The sequence below is a fragment of the Uloborus diversus genome, chromosome 7 (genome assembly GCF_026930045.1).
Source record: "Uloborus diversus isolate 005 chromosome 7, Udiv.v.3.1, whole genome shotgun sequence".
Classification (NCBI taxonomy): Eukaryota; Metazoa; Arthropoda; class Arachnida; order Araneae; family Uloboridae; genus Uloborus; species Uloborus diversus.
Genome location: NC_072737.1, coordinates 18,691,824 through 18,712,212, shown reverse-complemented (window position 1 = coordinate 18,712,212; position 20,389 = coordinate 18,691,824). Strand labels below are relative to the sequence as shown.

The 20,389-nt window shown below is 40.0% G+C and overlaps 1 protein-coding gene across 1 annotated transcript in view; it reads right to left on the bottom strand.

The window, feature by feature from the left end:
* The window catches only part of LOC129225880 (protein split ends-like), a gene marked incomplete at its 5' end in the record, with an annotated part of 40,604 nt that extends 21,803 nt beyond the window's left edge, over window positions 1–18,801 (bottom strand). Inside the window, 6 exon segments of the mRNA XM_054860409.1 lie at window positions 811–11,323; window positions 12,567–12,740; window positions 14,149–14,294; window positions 15,315–15,668; window positions 16,489–16,726; window positions 18,690–18,801. Coding sequence (XP_054716384.1) covers window positions 811–11,323; window positions 12,567–12,740; window positions 14,149–14,294; window positions 15,315–15,668; window positions 16,489–16,726; window positions 18,690–18,801 — 11,537 coding nt within the window.
* Window positions 18,802–20,389: the final 1,588 nt, after the last annotated feature.

Genomic DNA, 20,389 nt, shown 5'->3' with positions numbered 1-20,389 from the left:
GCAGCACAGAAAAGAGCATGATCTTTCTAGATGGCATAGGACATGTTGCCTTTGTTTGAAAATTAATTCAAAATTACTGAAAGATATAAATAGACAATACATCAATATGTTTAGGATTTTTCATAGAATATTTTTTTTAAATCTAAAACAGTCAAAAAACTTCCTTTAATGTTTGAAATCAAAATTTATGAAACTAAGGATCACTTGTTAAGGTAATTTTGTTGCAAATATTATAATTTTAGACAGGTTTTGGACAGAAAAATTGAGATTTTTGACAAGTACATCTAAAACCAAAGCAAAAAGGGTTTTTTGACATGACTAAAAACTGTGGTTATATAAAACCTGGCAAAACCAATGTCAAAAACTTGCTAACGCAATCCTGCTTAGCACAGCACACACTAGGAGGAAAAAACAACTTAATTTTGGATACCGTCAAAAAATGCTTACACATGCTCATTTGCACAGTTCGAATCTTAATCTTGCACTCTATGTTTAAACCCAACTTAATAGATGTCCTTCAAAAAAGGAAACTGGTACATGTTCTGTACGACATGCAGTGATGTAGAACAACGTATGTCATATTGATTTCACCAAATATGAATCGCCTTTCCGGAAGAAAAGAGACTTATTTGCATTTGAAAAATTTATGCAGTTACGACATTGTTATTTCGGCACAGCGGATTGATTTTTACGTATAATACAAACTAGCAAATAGTTTCAAGTTCAATGGTGATTTTGCATGTTATAAAGAAATGTATCTTCTAAAAGACAAAAGGGAAGTAAAAGCGAGCAACTGAAAAAAATACTTGCCTCTGATATAGTTGGTGGAGTAGCATTAGATGGATTTGAGCATTTGGTTTGTGCATTTGAAGGCAAAGATGCAACCTGCACAGAAGATGAGGGAGTCACGACACTTCCAATGACCTTGGCTGGAGCCTGGTAACTGTGAACAAGACTGGGGACATGAGAGCTTTGACAAGTCACTATCTTCTGTGGCATGCTATCAGCGCTCGTAGTATGAACAGCAAGGGCAGGAGCATGCCCATGTGGGTTGATAATCATGGAAGGTTCACTGCAAATAGGAAGTGCTGGTGGCACAGTAACAGAACTCGCCATAGTCACTACCCCAACTGCCGCACTAGCATCCTTTTTCACTTGAGGCTTCACGGGTTCAACGAGCTTGCGGTTTTCTTTAGTTATGCATGTGTTCTCTCTCGTGGGGGTAGGTAATAACTTCGACTGTAATTTTTGAACAGGATTGGATCCTTCTACAACAGGATTTTCTTTTGCAAAAGAGCTTTGGATTTTGGAACTCTCCTGAATGACGGACGACACAGCTACAGGTTCGATGGTAGTTTTAGGAATCAGGCTGATTGGTGTCGCAACTTCTGTTGAACTGGATTCAGGATTATTAATAACTGCATCATCTATTTTAAGGCTAACACTAGAAGTTTCTGCAAAGGGATCATTTTTGGGGACAGCAGAGGGTAAGTCTTTATAACTCTCAATACGAGCAATGGGGCTAGATCCCGATTCATTATCTTCTTCATTCGAAGGAGTTCGTCCGATGGGAAAAACCACTTTTTGCAGTTCAGCTTTGGGCAATCGGGAAAGTTCAACTTTGGGGAAGGAAGTATCCTGGGACACTTTCTGCTCATTTTTCAGTTGTCTACATTCTTTGGGTGGGATGGGATCTGATTTTTCATCATGACTGCTCTCTTTCTCGGCTTGCTCGTGATCTGAAGGTGTAGCAAGAAGAGAATCTTTGGAAGTCTCAGGCTTGTTGGTGTTAGATTGTGGCTTGCGATACGATCTTAAAGACGCGACTCTGTCCGGAACTTTACTTGACTTAGGAGTGGGAACTTCAGCATTTGCTGTAGTTTCTTGTGATGAATAGGATATATTCTTCTTATTTTCAGCAACATCCTTGATGTCATTGACATCATTATCCAAAATTACAAACATGGGCTCATTTTTGTTTTTACAATCAGAGTTATCTTCAGAATTTTCAGAAGTCGTTGCTATCATTTCTTCACTGTGTCGGCTGGATCGGGGTCTCTGTATCCCTCTTCTGGGACCCGTTTTATTACGTGAGTTTTTGGAATTGCCTTTGGATGACTCTTCGGCATGAGTAGACCGCAGTGCTTGATTTGCAAGTCTGGGAGACTTTCTAGGTCCACTGTGAGTAGCTTCTGGAGCAGATACTTCCTGCTTGGAAGACGTCGCTTTCTCGGCTTTGGTTTCCGGTTTGGCATCATCGATATTATAAGGGTCTGATCTTTTGACAACTTCAAATGTACATTCAGAATTGCCATCGTGTCCATTTTTTGGATGCAACCTCAGCGTAATCAAAAGCTTTCCTTTTGGATTAGCTTCAGCATGACTTTCTTTAGGTGTGTTATCTTTATCTTCATCTTTTGCGTGGGATTTTGCTTTCGGTTCATCAATTTTTCGTTCTTTCTCAGATAAAATAGAACTTTTGGATTCATGTTTGTTATGTTTCTCGTGCTTTTGTTCGGCAACTGCTTCTTTCGAACTCCGTGCTTCCATAGAGCTTCGACTGCTTTCGTGCAGCCATTCTTTAGCATCACTTTTTTCATGTTTCGCATCAATAGAAGGATTTACCTTGATATTTTCATTAAAACGTTCTTTCATCTCATGTTTTTCATGTTTTACATCGACTGAAAACGAGCTAATCTTAGCTGTTTCATGAGTACGCTCTTTTGTCTCACGCTTATCATGCTTCTCATGCTTCAAATCGAGTGGCAAAGCGGCTACTTTGCTACTATTTTCATGATGATAGCCTTTCAAATCATGTTTATCATGCTTTTGATCGATTGCCGATACGCTTCCTCTGGTGTTATCATGAAGCCTTTCTTTAACGATTTCGAATTTCAGATCTTCTTCATCTTCTTCTCTAAATTCAAAAATATCAAGCGCATCATCCTTTTTATTTTTTTGCTCTTTTTCTACAGCTGACGATGCCCAGAAACGGGATTCTTTGGGACGATGGTAATCCTTAGAAATGACTACTTCTTCAGACTTGTGTTCAAGTTTGTCCAAAGGTGGTTGTGGACTAGGGACTTTCTTCCTCCTGCCTCTCCTTCTCTTTGGTTCTTCGTTTTTGCCAGAGAGAGATTTCTCTGCACCCTTACTTTCTCCTATCCCGTGACCGGAATCCGTTTCCGATACCAATGCCATGTCACTACTACTTGCTGGATCTTTTTTGTGATCTTCATTCTCGGAGTGACTGACTTCTTCGTTTTTGTTTTCGAGTGGATCTCGCACAACAGCTGCCTCGGAAGCATTGCTTCGCAGCGAACGCCTTGTTGTTTTTTCCGCAGCAGCACGAGCATGGCTTCTGGCATTCCTCCCATGAGGTGTTGCAGTAGCTGTAGACTCATTATGTGCATCTTGTTTTTGAACAGCCGATTCAGAGAATTTCCTGGTGTTGGGTCGTCGCCCTCTTTTGGGACGTTCTACTTTATTTTCTACAGGTAGCTGTGGTTCTTCTGCGGTACTTGTGTCCTCGATGTTAGGTTCCTCACTGGACGCTGCTTGGTTAACTTCAACTTCTACTTTTGTATCTGGAATTGTAATATCAGTCGTGTCACTGCAGACGGATTCAGCATCTCCTGGTCGAGATTTATTGCACAAATTGTCTTCTATATTTAAGCTACTTTCCTTGAGATCTTCACAATTCTTTTCTCTAAAAATAGACAGATTTTCGTCTGGTACTTTTTCAGAATCATTGAAATAAGAAGAGCAAAATGATAGATTGTTGTTTTGAGAGTTTTCGGCCACACTCGGCTTGTAATCTGGAGTTACCGAAACAGTGGGGAATAACTTTTCGGGACTGAAAACAGTCATATCACTGGGGACCTTTTTCTGTGACGTGTCATCATTAAACAGTTGCTGAGAGCTGAAGTTCAACAGAGGGGGAATTTTAGAGTCCTTAGACGTATCTGAAGTGGGCTCAAACAGTTCTTGATTGAATTCAGTTGCTTCATTTTGCTCATTAACCTCTGGGATCTCGAATAATGGAGTTATTTCTGGATGTAGATTAATTTCTGGAGGTGTAATTTCACTTTCAATTTTCTTTTTCAGTTCTGCAACACTGCATTCAAAACTAGAATTGTTTTTGGGCGCATCAGATACAGAAACATTCTGAATTTTTTCACTGGAATCGCTTTTTGGAGCAAACAATTCCAGTAGAAAATTGTCTGATGATTCTTGATTTTGGAAACTGGTAGTGTCAGTCTGAGCTGTATGAGGTTCATTGTTATGTACTTCCCTTTTATCTGGGAGGTCAACTTGATTTGAGTCTTCTGTTTTGCGAGGTGACTGAATAACGCTTGTTTCACAAGAACTCAAAACATCTGTATAATTTAGAAGTGGCGTTTCGGAAATACTCTTTTCTTTACATGACTTAAATTTATCACTGATGTTTTCGTCAGAAAAGGTGTTAACGTTATACTCGACTGGTGGAAACAATTTCTCAACAGGTTTTATGACAGTAGCGGCATTAAAAATTGAACTAGTAGTTTCATGCTCTTCAAGCTTAGAAGTTTTGAAGATTCCAGAAGCAGACATTCCAAGGGAGTCATTACTAGCCGTATCAGTCAATTCTGATATACTTAAAGACAGGGCAGTTCTTTCATGAGAGTCTTGAATCCTGTATGCACCATTCTCTAAATTCTGTTTCTTGAACTCTGTAATGCTATTGATAATTTCGCCAATCTGTTTATCCAGTTCAAGAACTCCTTCACTAGAAGCACTTGCTTTGCAAATAATGCTATCAAGACTTGGGTTGTTATCGACATCAACCTTGGAAAGAGGTTCCATTTTCTCTTTAGCCTCAGTAACTGAAAGAAGATTTCGAGGAGATTCAACTGGTAAAAGGATAGGAGGATTATCATCATCTTTGCTATCAGCTGTATCCATCGTTATATCCTCAAAATGAGTCAGTTGATTCTCGGCCAAATCCGGATTAGATTCATTGTCCGTTTCTTCATTGCTTTGATTATTGAGGTCAACTTTTGAGGGCATTCTAAATTTATTGAGCGGCCGCTTCTGAGGAATTTTATTTGTATCGACTTTAGGAGAGACCAGCTCCACTGTCTGTTCTAAAGTATTTGATGCAGTTGGAATGTTTATTACAGGTGGTTTACTTTCACTATGCGCAGGTTCTTCAAAATTATAGCAAGTTGTTCTATTGTCCCTAACTATTGCACTTTCAGACATCAACTCCAAATGCAATGCTTCAGAAGAACATGGCTGATTGACATTCTCGATTTTCATCAATACGGAATCTTCTAGGTTTGAGATTTCTAAAGCAGGTGGTTCTGAATTAGGCGAAGGAGACAGCATGATGACTGAAGATTCAAGCTTTGCTTCATGTCCTTCGCTTCCTTGGTCTTCTGATGGACTATCGGCAATGTGCAAAGAATTTTCTCCATCATCTGGCAGCAAGTAATTCATTGTGTCTTCAGGGTGTCCTTCCATATCAAGATAGTCAGTTTCCTTCGTTAATTCTGGAGCTGGTATTTCACCACAATGCATTTCTTGTAATAAAGCGGATACAGCAAGGTCATCTTCAATTTTTCTCTGGTCCTCAATTTCATTAGAAACATCTTTATCATCAATTTTGTAAGGATCGGTTTCAGAGTGACCTGATAAAAAAACATCCCCGTCATTCTGAGATGATTCGTTAACAGAAGAATGCATATCCAAACCAGCAAAGATGTTGTCTTCTTTCCCCGTACTGCTCATGTGCTTATCCTCGCACAAATCACCAGGATTCACTTCTGAATCATAAACTTTCTCTTTCATGTGCCAAGAATCTCTGCCAGTTGAAAACAGCTCAGCTTCTAATCTCCTGGTTTCTTTGGCAGCTTCTTCTTCAAACCTCCTTTCCAGAAGTTTTTCTTCCTTCTTAGCTGGTCCGTCATCCCCAAAAGTGCTTGTTTCTTCAGATGCTGCCAAAAGTTCTTCTTCGAGTCTCCTGGCTTCTTCAGCAATTTCTTCATCTAATCGAATGTCAGACAATCTGCTGTCCTCGTCACCAGGTAAAGCTTCAAGCAGAGATGTCTTGGGAGATGGCACCGAAACTGAATCGGCAACTTCTTTCGAAGTATTAAATTCTTCTCTGACTTTCTTTTTACGATCTTTACTTTGTTTCTTGGATTTCTTTTTCCTCCTTTCTTCTTTTGAAGAACAACTGTACCCGTCACTATATTTGTTTGAATCCTGCCTCAAACTTTGATCATCATGTTTCTCATGCCTGCTTTTATGAGAGGGTGTGCTTTGATATGTTCCTTTTTCTTTTTTAGGAGAGTAAGAAAGATGTTTCTGGCTATCACCAGGAACATCACTAGGGCAATCAGCAAGTTCTTTGCCAGTTTCGGAATCAGTGATGTCTGACAATTTATCAAAAAATGAAGGTAAGCTCGAATCTTGCTCGGGAGACTGTGAAACAACAGAATGTGCTTTCAACACGTTGGACTCCTTGCATTTATTTTTGGGGGATTTTTCGGAATTTGGTTCATATTTCGTCTCTAACTGCTTCCATAAATCTGAACTTAAATCCATTTCTTCAGCTGGCTGTGGTTCAAAATCAAAGTCTGAAAAATCCGACTTGAAATCATTGTCCGATAAAATGCCAGCTTGCAAACAAGGGGGCGAAAGTGGCTTATCTGCTAAAGGACTAGATGGTTTAGGTGACAAAAGGATAGGTAGAGAAGATTTCGTGTCGCTTTCATCATGTTGCTTCCGCAATGAGTCGTGCGACATTTTTTCACCTGAATTTCGCTTCTCTTTATTTCTGGACATTTTCTTTGACTTTTTTCTTTTCTTGCTATATGGCTTGTGTTTTTCAGAATCATCTATTTGCATTTTTTCTACACTGCTTTCACGCTTTTTCTCTTTCGAAGAAACATTCCTTTCTTTAGACGTATGCTCTGTTTTCACTTTTTTCTGACTAATTGAGACATCACTTTCCAATTTTAGTTCCTTCAGATGTTTCTTTTTTATACTCTTCTGCTCCTCCCCATTTTTCTTGTCACATTCTGCTGTTTCATGCTCAGATCTTTCGGAATTCTTTTCCTTCTTCATCTTTTTAGTTTTATACTCCTTTTCCTTATTTTTCGTTCCGGTATCAATTTCTGAATTGTCTTCATCGGACTTGAGAATCTTCTTGCTTTTTTCTGATCTTTGTTTCGAACGACCGTGCATTTTCTTTCTGCTACTCGACTGTAGTTTGCTGTGACTCGAATGTAAATCTGAGTCAGAGCTGTCGCTATCAAGTATTTCAGTTTTCTTCTTCCTCGATTTACCGCTACTCATCTGCCTTTGGGGCACATTGTATTCGAATTCCGAATCTGTCGCAGAATCACTAAAGTCTTTTTCTGTTTTGTTGATGTGACTGCTCATATTTTGAGAAATAGTATCATCATCAGATGAGCTTTGGATAACCAATTTTCTTTTCCTTTGTTGTTTGACTTTAACTGATTTAGCTTGGGAGTCTGAATCACTGGAATGGTGGCTGCAGCTGTCGGAATCTTTATCACTGTCCTGATCTATAGATTTTGATTTCTCTTCTCGTTTGGCTCTGCTTTGTTTGAGTTTGCTAAATTTCTTCCTAACCGTTTCTAAATCATTAGTCTGTTTCAAAGTCTGGGATTTATTAGATCTTGCTTTCACCTTATCATACATGGAAAAATACACAGGCTCTTCATCCATAAATGCTGCAAAATCAAAATTTGAACTTGAACTTTTTGATCTAGATTTTTTCTCTGTTTGCTTCTTTTCAGAGGACTTCTCACTTTTAGAAGAAGAAGAACTTTCTTTTTTGGGCTTGTTGGGGTTGCTATGAGAATTTTTAGTTTCCTTATCCGAATTTCTTCGTTCCCGAGATTTACTCTTCTGCTCACTTTTGGAACTGCAATCTTTGGACTCTCGAGACTTAAATCGCTTCTCTTCCTTACTTTTATGTTCTAGTTTAGGCTTGTCTTTACACTCTGTTTTACTGCTACTACTACTACTACTGCACTTAGCATCAGTCTTTGATTTTTCAGAGTTTGTTAAGGAGTTTGACTTTGAAAGACATGATTTATTTTTCTCAATTTTAGGCATTTTGTCCTTTTTGTCACTCTTTTTTGAACCTTGATGAGATGGAGGCGATAAAGACCTATCTCTAACACTTTTACTTAACTTTATCTTTTTTGTTTCAGGTTCACTTGTTTTATCTTGCTTACTAGTCCACGTAGTTTCGTGGCTGTCCCTGCTCGAATCCAGAGATTTTAAAGATTTACTGGAATCGGATTCATTACTGTCGACAGACGAAACGCGTTTCTTCTGGGCAGGCAAAGAGGTTTCCAACGGATCTGAACATGGCATTGAATTAAATGATTTGGCACTGGCGTCTGTGTGTGTTTTCCCATCCTCTTTGCAGTCACTGTCCGTCCATTGCACTCTAGACTCGTGAAACGAAAGTCTCGGATCCCTGGAATCACAAAACTCTTTCTTTTCGATTTCTGAATCGAGCTGGGGAAAGTCCTTGGTGACAGATGTGGAACAATCCTTTGGAGTTGAAATATTTACAGAGTTCACAGTTTCAATTTCTTTCTTTATTGAAACGTTAGCATCAATGTCCAAGGTACAAACAGAATCGACCGTGCTGGTCGGTGATAACGGTTCTTTTTTGATGTTTGGAAGCAATATGGGGGCGCTGATAGTGATGGGGCTCGTCAAGGAACAACTTTTCCCGGTCGTTAAAGCAGTGCTGACCTGTACAGTCGGTTCCACTTTAGGTTTTATGGAATTGCAAAGAATAGGAGATTTCAGAGATGGTTCACTGGACTCTTTTTCTACCTTAATAGTGTCTATTTTAACGGTTTCGACTTTAACATTACTCGAGGGTATGCTGAATGATGATGCGAGGGGTGAACATGGGGTGAAAACCGTCGAAGGAGTTTGAACAAACTGTTGCAGTGGCGGTGTTATAGGGGATAAAAGGCTGCCGGCACCACTCTGAGGTGTGGTAGGAGGGGAGATGATCCCTTGAGACAGTAGCACAGCATTGGATTTAACAGATAACGGTTGGCTGAATGTTTGAAGGGAGGGTGCGATGGGCATGGAGAATTCCTTCGCCGCCGCTTTCGTTCTGAAAGTCGGCTTCGCCTTCGGCGACAAGTCCATTTTGACATTGAGAGGTTCATACTTCTCGTCTATATTCTGGAGACGCTTCGAGTCTTGATCGAATATGGTAGATTTAGCGAGGATAGACTTGACAATGTCCGAGGGTTCGGTCCGGATTTCGGGGGAGATGAAATTGAACCTCGACCTCTTGATTTGACTTTTAGGGACATCCACCGCAGCGGGAGGATTCGTCGAATCTTGGAGAGTCGCGGAGGTCGGGGTCCTCGTCGACCCGGACCACACGTTGAACTTTTCATCCAACGCTTTGATTCTATCGTCGAAAGATGGACGGCTCGGAGATGATGACGGTGAAAAGTCTGATTCGGAGGAACTGATGGAATCTCTGTGTTTGTCGAAACTGATTTTTGGAGATTGGATGGGCTCCAGATTCGCCACGGAATCGGAGATCTCTGCTGCCGGCCGAGATTCGGTGGGCGACGCCGAATCCACGGGCGAAACGTTAGCACCATTGACTTTTTCCTCGGGCAGAGGATCTTTCAGCTTTTTCTCGTTCGGGATATCGTGGAGAAAGTCCGGAATCCGCACGTTCTTGGAGGACGCGTAGGAGGGCGAGAAACCGGCTCGGGGGCTGTGGGCTGAGGTACTCTTTGGAGACGTATGTACACTGGGAGAAGATTTGGGGGACCTCAGAGAGGCGGCAAACTTAGGAAGAGGGAGAGAGAGGGGACTTATGTCTCTCTCCCTTTTGATTTCATGACAGGATCCTTCTGAAAATGTCCTCAGAGATAGAAAGGGCTTAGAGTCCGATTGGGACGACGAGTTGGAGAGGTGGGATTTTTTGCTGCTCGAGACTTCCTCGTCGTCTTTAGAGTGAGACATCGAGAGGGAGACGTCGTCATTCTCGGAGAAGTGAATGTCGTTGGTCTGCTTTTTCCAAGACACCTCGGCGGGCAAACATAAAAAAGCTTCGCTCGACCCTTGCGTGTTAGGAAGACAGGTATCATTGTCCATAGATATCCTACGACACTTCTGAAACGCATTCACAGAAACCGCATCGAATCCCTTCCTGGGATCCAGGTGCTTGCGGAAAACAAAAGAGTCCAACGACAGAGAGATGCAATTGTTGCAGTCAACTCCGTCAGTCTTTTTGAGTTTATTGAGAAGGGTGGGGTCTTTGATCCCCCCTTTCAGGAGTTTCGAAGCGGCTTCGTCTTTGGTCAGGGATTTGGCGAGGTCGCCCTCTCCGAGCGCGTCCAGACAGATCGAAGACGACCTGTTCTTTTTGCGCACCAGTCTATCTCCATCTATGGAGCCTTCGGTATCACTCAAGTTCACATTGTCGTGCAGCTGTTCTAACAGATGCAGGAGTTGTACTTGTTTCTTTTGCAGATACTTCAGTTCGGTATTCGTGTTTTCACCCTGGTGCAGTTTGTCTTTAGCACATTCCTGTTCAGAATCGACACCGTCCAAGCTGTTCCTGAAGTCGTCGACGGAACCCTCGACCAGGCAGTTCACTCGGCCCTTCAGGAGGTTGGCAGGAATTTTCAGCTTGGCCTTGTCGGAGAGCGACTTGGAAATCAGCACGCTCAGCTCCTTCGTGGCCTTGATGTTGGCGGAACCCAGCAGGCGCTTCTTCCTCTCCGACTGTCCGAGCCCCTCGGCCTCGTCCGCCGTCTCGGAGTCGACGGAGTTTCGAGATCTGAAGGAGTCGCATTCCAGTTTCGAGGGGAACTTTTCCGGTCCGTCTTTCTCGGAGCCGCTGCGGGGGGAGGCGTAGGAAGCGTCCGTCAGAGCGTCGTCTGCCTTAGAGTCCGAGCTCTTGACGCGAGAGTCCCTGTAGTCGGAGTTGAGTTCTATGTCGTCCGAGATGCTCTCCCTGCAGGGGCTGCTGACCAGGGAGGAGTTCTGGCTCCCGGGGCTCTTCGTCCTGTGCTGCACCCTGTCCTTCAGCGATTTCCTTTCCTTCGAGACAGGGCTCGTGCTCCGGCTCTGGTGGCGGGATCTCGGCGGGGACTGGCTCGGATGGCTCTCCTGGTCGCTGATGCTGTTGCGCAGTTTGTTCCGCTTGCGGTTCGGACAGTCCGTCGTCTCTCCGTACTTCACCCGCTCGATTTTCCCGTCGAACAGGGGCACCTCTCCCGTGCTTTCGTCTCGTGAGTTATACCTGGAAATGAGAGGAAAATATTTAATCCTTTTTTCAAGGTTTTTTTTTTAATGCATACACAAGAAAAAAAGTCTAAATACAGTTGGCTCTCTATTTAATGACTTTTAAGGGACCACAAAAAATTGTCCTTCAGTAGAATGTGTCCTTAAATAGAATGCTGCTAATTAAAACTACGGTGGAGCATCCGGGACTGAAAAGTCGCCTTTAGATAGAGAAAGTCGTTACATAGAGCGACGTTAAACAGAGAGCTAACTGTACATTAGTGTAAGAAAAACTTTGGAAGAAGAAATATTTTAACACATTTTTCACCGAAAGAAGTTCAGAAAATTATTTTTCATTGAAGTTTTCTAAATTTATCTTTTTTTTCTCATAGTAGAAAAAAAAGTAAGCACTTGTAGAACGTTCCTCGTGAAGGTTTCCAACACCATGAAATTCTCCTACGTATTAGAAATAGACTAACATTACTTCCTGACCTTGATTGAGAAAAGTATTTCCTAAAGTTTGTAGTTCATCCATGATAACTAAATTGCTTCATTTATGAGCAAGTTCAAAACCCATAAAGTCCCCCAAAAAAAGGTATTGAAACTTAAATGGCACAAATTAAAATCAACACAATCTGATCTTAAAATCTTGTGCAATAAGTTAATGAAGCTGTATAGCAAAATGATAAAATCTTAAGTTTTCAGAAAAGGAGCTTCAATTGAGGATTGTTCTAATTTAATTAATTTATTAAACATTCTGTACAACCACCGTAGGCTTAAACAGAATTCTGATCATCATTGCATCCCTGAAATTGATATAATAGGATGTCGATCAATCACCAAGTCTTGAGTTGTGCATGAAATCGTGTGGCACACTGAGAAAACACACAAACCAATCTTTCCCCCTGAGCCTCAAGGCCTGTTTGGCTTCGTGGTTAAGCACTCTGTTACCATCACAAAGGTCAGTTGATGAAAATCTCACTCGCTCACCCTCATGACGTACGCCACGACCATTCGGTAAAGCGTACTCGAAAAGAAAGTTATTGAAGAAATTAGTACAAATGGTAGGGGAAATTCTCTTTTTCTTTGGTAAGAGATGTCAGATGCTGCAGTCCATCACAAAGCAAAACCACTTTTCAGTGAATGCCAATCCGAGGTCTGAACTCTGCATGCTTTTGCTGCTCACTGCTTTATCTGTGTGGATGAAAAGAGCACCATAAATGATGTTAGAGCACGAGAGAGTTAAGAAGAATTCTGCTCACCTGTGCCTCCGCTCACCAAACTCGTCGTGGTACACCTCGTAGCGGTTGGGGAAGTTCTGTCCCCTCCCCCGGCCGGGGAAGCCGGCGCGCTGCCCTCGGAAATTGCCCCTCCCCGGCCTGGTCTGGCCCTCGTACCTCGGATAGACGCGGTTCTCGAAACCGACCCTCGGCTCCCTGCAAATGAAGAAAGGAAACGGTCAGCACTCCCGTCACATTCAGGAACAGAGTCACACGGCACTTTTCCGTCCAAAGTGAGTCATTTGGCACAATTTTTAGCTAGTTTAATTTATTTATTGCAATTGCAAACCAAAAATTTTGTTGTCCGCAACATTTGACGGCTTCGGTTTCCAAATTCAAGCATTGCAATATAATGAATATATCGTCAATTGCTTCAAACAATGTTTCTAGTCTTGCCGAGATAGAAAGTGAACATGTAAGAAATTATATGCTCCACGCGGTTACATTGTGAACCATTGTTTTTCCAGTCATGACTTCATGACTGTCTATAGCCATATGAACTCAGGAACTCTCATACATCTGCGCAGTAGGCAATCGCGGAAAGCCCCATTATGCAATTATTGAGATCCCAGTTATAAATCTTGGGATCCCTGTCAAGTGTTACGCAATGTAACCACGTAGAGCATATAATTTCTTACAGAACGAGTGACGTGCCTATGACGGAAAATGCCTGCCAAGTGGGTCAACGAGAGGCACGTTCGAACAACGTTTCGACATTTCCAAGTTATAATAGAGCTTTTACCTCAGTGAGAAAGTGCTTGACACGTGACAGAAAAGTTGTGAGAGAGCAACTTCTGTGTCGGTTCGACACGGAAGTTGCCGAGCACTTCAGCACTGATGAAGAGATTAAATTGCAGCCGTTAAAAAAGCTATATTCAGTATTTCCTGGAGCTTTATTTATGTTGTTTAACCATTTCAACCCTTTTAGCACAACATTCCCTATGTAAGTTTATTTACAAAGTATATTACAAATATTATTATTGTATGAAGCAAAATAATCCTACAAATAACATAGTATTATTTTGCTTCAGTTTTGTTATTCAGATAAATGTACTTGATTATTAATAAATATTTCCATAGAGATATAATCCAATTGAATTAAGTAAACATTCCACCATATCAATGCAATGATTTTAGGCATCATGGAAAATCAATGGATTTTCAACCTGCCCGTCTTGCAATTTTTTCCGGCATGCCGGACTTTTTAGAAAAAATCCCGACCCTGACGGAGCGTGCCTAAACATACACCTTTCTTCCGCACGACCCTCCATTTGCCCCAGGAAACACTCAAGAGAGTTCAATTGAGATTTTCAATGCATGAGGACTATGGTAAATATTTGAACCATAAAGTTAAAAGAAAATGCACGTACTAATGAATAATAAAGTCAAATAATTTTTTCTAAAAAAAGCAAAGAAAAAATTTATATATACATACAAAAATGATAAAGATTTCAAATGATATATCAAACAAACATCCACAATTAAAAAATGATAACGAATCAAAGTAAAAAAGAATAAGGAAAGGTGGCACATCAATACGAACTGGGCCACACACCTTCCGTACCGATCATCGCTCCTCAGGACTTCGAACTCGGGGCCCCGCCTCTCTCGTCGCTCCCAGGGCCGCGTGCCGTCGCCGGGGACCATCTGACCCGTCATCTCCAGCTTGTCGAAGAAAGTCGTCTGGCACTCTCTGCTGGCAAAGTCCACCTGAGACACCGAAACCAAACATTAATCAATCATAACAGAAACAATTAAATTGACAATTTAACCTCACTGAACAGGGTTATTTCAGTAATTATATACATGTGATTGCTCAAAAACAGAAATAGCTGAAATTCTGTTGCAGAATTTTGGGAATCTGAAGATTGATTGAATGACTACTGATTTGACTAATTGAATTTTATGCAGTAGAGGAAAGAGCTTTGACTTTATTACAGTATGGGACACCAAATCCAGAATGCTAGAGACCACGACTTTTCCGGACTTCGGCTCAAAAAATTGTGAGAACACTCCTGCTCTGCGGTTATTGTCACATTTTTTTCTGGTTTCATTAATGTTCACATCAAATTTCTTTTATTTTTTGATCAATCTGAACAAAAGAGTGCTTCAATATGCTAAAACAAAAGTCGGAGATAATTCGCAGCAGTATAGTGTTGCTCTTTATTGTCATGCAATGTGCAAATCAATAAAATAAATAAATCATGTTTTACTGAAAATAATTTCGTACTTTTGTTCAATGGGCTTTGTACTGCATGCTTAAGAGAAGAAAGAAAGAATTATCGTTACTTGAAAGTGGATGTTTAAAGATTGCTGCAAAATGGTAATTTACGCATGACACGTGGCATCAAAGAAACATAAAAACAAGCTGAATTTTAAGTACTGTGTTTTCAATAGGTAATAGCCAAATATTTTGACTAGTTAAAAATTGAGGGGGAAAAAAGGAAACAATCTTTTTTTTTCCTTACTTATGGGAAAAAGTTGTGGATTTCAGAATAACAAAATTTGAGTTTCATATTGTATTTCCTCAACAATAGGAAATATAAAGCTATTTTTTTATAAGTGGAAGATTTTTTGTAAAATTTCCATATTTTTCTTTTTAAAACATTGGGATGATCCACAAAAGTAGACTTCGTGTAGTCAAATTAAGTCAACTATAGCTGGCTGCTTGAGCAGAATGAAATGGAATCACGGATATAAACTTTATTACAGGAAAAATGCAAAACTCACCTGCAACTTCTTTCCCTGCAGGATCCTGCCCCTCATCTCGGACACTCCGATCTGGGCGAACTCCACGGCCTCGTAGAAGACCAGGGCGTGCCCCTTCTCCCTGTCGATGGCCGTGTAGGTGACCCCGCCGAAGCGGCTGAAGTGGCGAGAGAGGAACTTGTCCGAGATGGTGTCCACGATGCCGTCCAGCCACACGCAGTTGGTGGGCATGCTCTTGCCGAAGCCCAGCTTGATCCGGTTGGCACCCAGGTTCTCGCCGTCCAGTTTACGCATCGCCTTCACCACGCTGGCGATGTCTGAGTACTGGATGAACGCATAGGAGGTGGCGGAGCCCTGCTTCTTGATGTCGATTTCCTGGAACGGATGTGACCGCGAGTGTCATGACAATAAAAATACAGAGCAATGACTAATAACAAAACAATATACACTACGTAGCATATGGATCTGCTCAAAACATTGATAAAAATCTTGCTTTGGGGACCAAAAAGAACCAGTCAAAAAATTAGCATTCATCTTTTTCTTTTAAGATTAAACAGGGTTTTTCTTTTCTCACAATAAGGACAAATTACATAAAAATAGCTACAACTCTAAAGAGGAACCAACAAGAAAATATAAAGAAGGTGGAGGAAAATCAATGAGCACCATTTCCACACATGTTGGACCTGTCTGATTCTTTCTTTTTTTTTTTTTTTGGTGCATACAAATTACACAAGAAAGTTCAGATTTTACATTTTGTTATAGAAGTAAATTTCAGTTTCAATTTGTAATACAATAGGAGAATTTAGGAGCAAATTTTGACGTTTAAATTTATGATGTTTAAAATAAATCATAAAAAATGACAGAAAACTATATGTACAAAATACAACATTAGTGAAATATTAATGTGATGAGGGTGTTTCTCTTTTTTCCTTAAACCATGGCAACATTAATCGCTCTTCATTATCGTGCTCAAACGTGAATGCCATAACGAGAAATTTTGCCAATTCTTATTTTTCGACATCAATCCAATAATTCTTTCAAAAATTTTGGTAAATAGTAGTGTGTTCCCCTCACAGTACCTCCTATGCCCCCAGATTGGAAACTAGTGTCTTAAGAAATAATAAACTCTAGTATTTGGAAGTGAAGAGTAACTTCAAATATTAAGCTGAGTAACTGAAAAAAGTGTACTACTCACGATGATTTCCCCGAACTGGTCGAAGTGTTTCCTGAGCTCATTGGTGGTGATGTCCTTCTCCAGGTTCCCGATGAAGAGCGTCCTGGTGGCCTTGGGGTGGTACTCATCCAGCTCCGCCTCCAGCGGCCTGAACTCGTTGTCCTCGGCGTCCAGGCCTTCGTGGGCCGTCACCTCGATCTTGCAGCCGAAGAACAGCTTGTCCTTGGACACCTCAAGGGCCTTGTCCACGTCCTCCGGCCTGCAACCCAAAGTCGCACTTTAATGGTGGTCGAGAGAGAGAGACATGAATGGTATAAGACCCCGAATCCTGAGATATTTTGTATTTTATGTGGTTTTGATCCTTGCTTCAAATACACATACCTGCCAACCTCCGAGAAAAAAATTCGGAAGATTTTTTTATTTTTATCCACATGATTTTAACCCAAAATAAAATCAAACAGGACACCTACTCTCTTTACATTTAACAATATATTAGTTATGAATTTCATATCAATTGAACTTACTTTCGTTTAGTAAATATTACTTTTATTGCTTTCTTTAAAAGTTTGGAAATAACATTTGTTACTCATCTTAAAAAAAGAACGAAGCAAAAACAGCTCGAATTGAAAGAATGAGAAGATAATTGGCGCCGAAATTGTGCCCCTAGTTGCCCGCCGCGACGCTTGCTTTGATTGGATCCCGATGAAGTCATGCGCTGTATCACTCAGTGACGTCATAATCTTGCCCCGCTTCTTCTCGTGCCATTCTCTTACGGCAACCTTTCCTTGGCTACTTGGCCTAAAACGCAGTGCCGCGTTCCACAAAAGTATCGTTAGCGCCAAAATTGGCGAGATAATTATTTTTCCTACAAAACGTGAAAAATCCGGAAGATTTTGCTCATAACCGGAAAAACGGAAAAGAACATAAAAATCCGTAAAACTTCCGGGAAATCCGGAAGGGTTGGCAGGTATGAATACAGACAATATTGTAATGAATGATATTTCGTACGTTTACCTCAACTTTGTTAATGTCCAAGTTGAATTTACCCTCCCATCAATCTCTATGAAAGCACCATTTGGTACGCTAAAGGAAGAAAAATTTCAGAGATGATTGGCTTCGTCGTATTAGTTTTTTGCTACTGTACACTATATATGCCGATCGATGCAATGAATAAATGGTACTTATATTGAAAAATAGCTTTGTATTTATGCTCAATATGCTTTGTGTTGCATGACAATGAGAAAATAAAAAGAATTATCCTAAACAGAAAGCGGATGCTTAAGGATTGCTGCACAATTACAACAAAAGCAAGATACATTGCATCGAAGAAACGTAAAAATTAAGCAGCACAAACTACGTTTTCAACAAATAATAAACAAACAATAACACCTTAACATACTAAACATGTAAAAATAAAAATTCTTTTTTAAATTTAAGGGAAAAAAAGTTCTGCGCTCAGGATCTTCCGGATTCCGAAACTGGGGTCCCGTACCCAATGTTAAAGTAGCACCACGCAAAAGAAATAAATACACATTAAAAATACAGCAGAGGTCCCTGAATTTGAGGATCTAGAACTCAGTCTACCACTCCTTCACTGTTAGCTAAAATAGAAAAAATGTCCTGATTTTCAACCATTACTCAGGAAAACATTTCATAAATTTTACCCTGCATATAACTAGAACTTACAACCTCAGTTACTATACTGAATTACTTATCATAAACGAGTATGGACGGTAATTGTTTGAATGAAGGTTCATGACATTTTTGTCATTACATATGTTTCTATAATATCTATATGTTTTTCCAAAATCATTCAAAATGTTTTTGCATTCACTATGTTCAAATTTTTCTAGTGAAATTTAATCTGGTGACCTCCAAAATTTGGATTCAAACTGCTCCGATGTTGTCCGATTAGGGGTCCTATTATGTAGCATCAAACAACAAAAAACATACAGTTTAGCATATTAAAACATTATTTCAGCTATTGTGAGACATCAGTAAGTTTTGCTATGGTTATAGGAGAACAATTATAGTTGGGCAAACCGAACCTGGCAGCTTTGTATTATGCGATTAGAGTAAGCTGAGCCTTAACCATGCCACCTAGGTTAGGTTTGCTCTACTACAGTCATAATACACTGTTAAAATGAAGTAAATATACAATGTGACACATAGAAAATAAAGATTTATTAGGCATTAATGGAAAGAATAAAATATACTCTTACTTTTTAAAACAAACGACTGCATAGCGGTCCGTCCCTTGTCCGATGACTTTGACCATCGTCACTTTCCCATGTTTCTTGTACTCGTGAAATAAACCATCTTTTAAACTTGTATCTGAGAAAAACAGAGAAAATACTTCAACATCAATCATTCTCGTCAAAATTCTACAATCACATCATCGGAATATATAACATTCAACAAGAATACCATTTTTATTTTCCTTCGAGTGTCAATAGTGCAGTAAAAATAACATTTAGTTCATCATTCTGAACTGAGGCACGTCCCAGAAAGTTTTATGAAGCCATTTAGAATTGTAATAATCGTGATCTATAAGTAAATCCTTAATTCTCCATAGTGAATGAAAGAATTGGACTTAGAACAATTTAGTTATTTTTTTTTTTTTAAATAAGAAATCTTTGTTTTTCTCGCTTCCAAAATCAACTTATAGTCTTAATAATACATAAAGAAACATTTATTTTCTGCACTGTTCACCATCAAAATAACTTTCTGGCAGGGTTCCTGATTTAAAAAAAAATTAAACAAAAAAGTCCCAATTTTTTAAAATTTAAATTGGATTTTTTTTTAATTTAAATCAAATATTTTTGCCTTTTTAAAAATCTTAAAAATTTTGTAGTTAGTAATTACTTTACATTTATAAACATAATGTACTTCATACAATAGAGGAATCCATTCAGCTTACTTTTAAAACTAAGATAAGTTCTCCAACTATTCAATACATTTTAAAGATATATAAATACATAATGATACTTAGATAAGAAGTGATTTTGTTTTTTGATTTGCTTAAAAGTAATGTTTCCATCATTATGTACATTTTAGTGTAAAAAAAGCTAAGCAGTTACTTTTCTTAACTACATTAGTGATGGTGTGTAAGAAAAACTTGAAATTTTTATTTGGTTCTGTACTGAATTGAACTGTAATTCTTGAGTAAAAGCAATATTGCAAAAGTGAAAACCTTCACACACAGAAAGAGGAATCAATGTAATTTTGCCTGTTGAAGTTAAATATGCTATGCAGTGTAGTTAAATTTAGGACAACACATTCTAAAACTGCAAAATTAGTTTATAAAAATAAAATCTACTAATTTTAATTAATGCTTTTGTTTACTGATCACTGGATTCAAATTATTTAACTTAAATCAATGGTTTTTTTAAAAAATCACTTGATTTAAATCAACGAACACTACTTGCTGGGACTGGCATACACAGAGATTGTGTTCGATAAGCGACCGGTAGCTCACTGGTTAAAGTAATGACGTCAAATAATGATGTCACCTCCAGTCGCTACTGGTTGAGCTCTTCGAACGTAAGCATTATTTAACCGGCAAGCTACCGTTCGCTCACTGAACACAACCAGAATATCCAAAGTGTCTCACCTGTGGACCGAACGGGCAGGTTCCGGACGCAGATGCCCAGCGGCCTCCTCTCGTCCTTGCCCTCGAGGGGACACCCAGGGGGCAGGCCAGGGACGCAGTTGGAGGGGGCGTTGACGGCCGAGGGCAGGTAGCAGACGGCGCCGGAGGGGTTGGCGATGGCGCTCGACGGCCGGTCCTGCCGCCCCGCCTTCGCGGTGCCCTGGCTCCCGTAAGACGCACTGCAACAGAGAAAAAGATGCCGATGAGATATGTGATACAATCAATACAGTCACAGCACAGTGTTTTTAAATACACAATCCAGCAGCAATT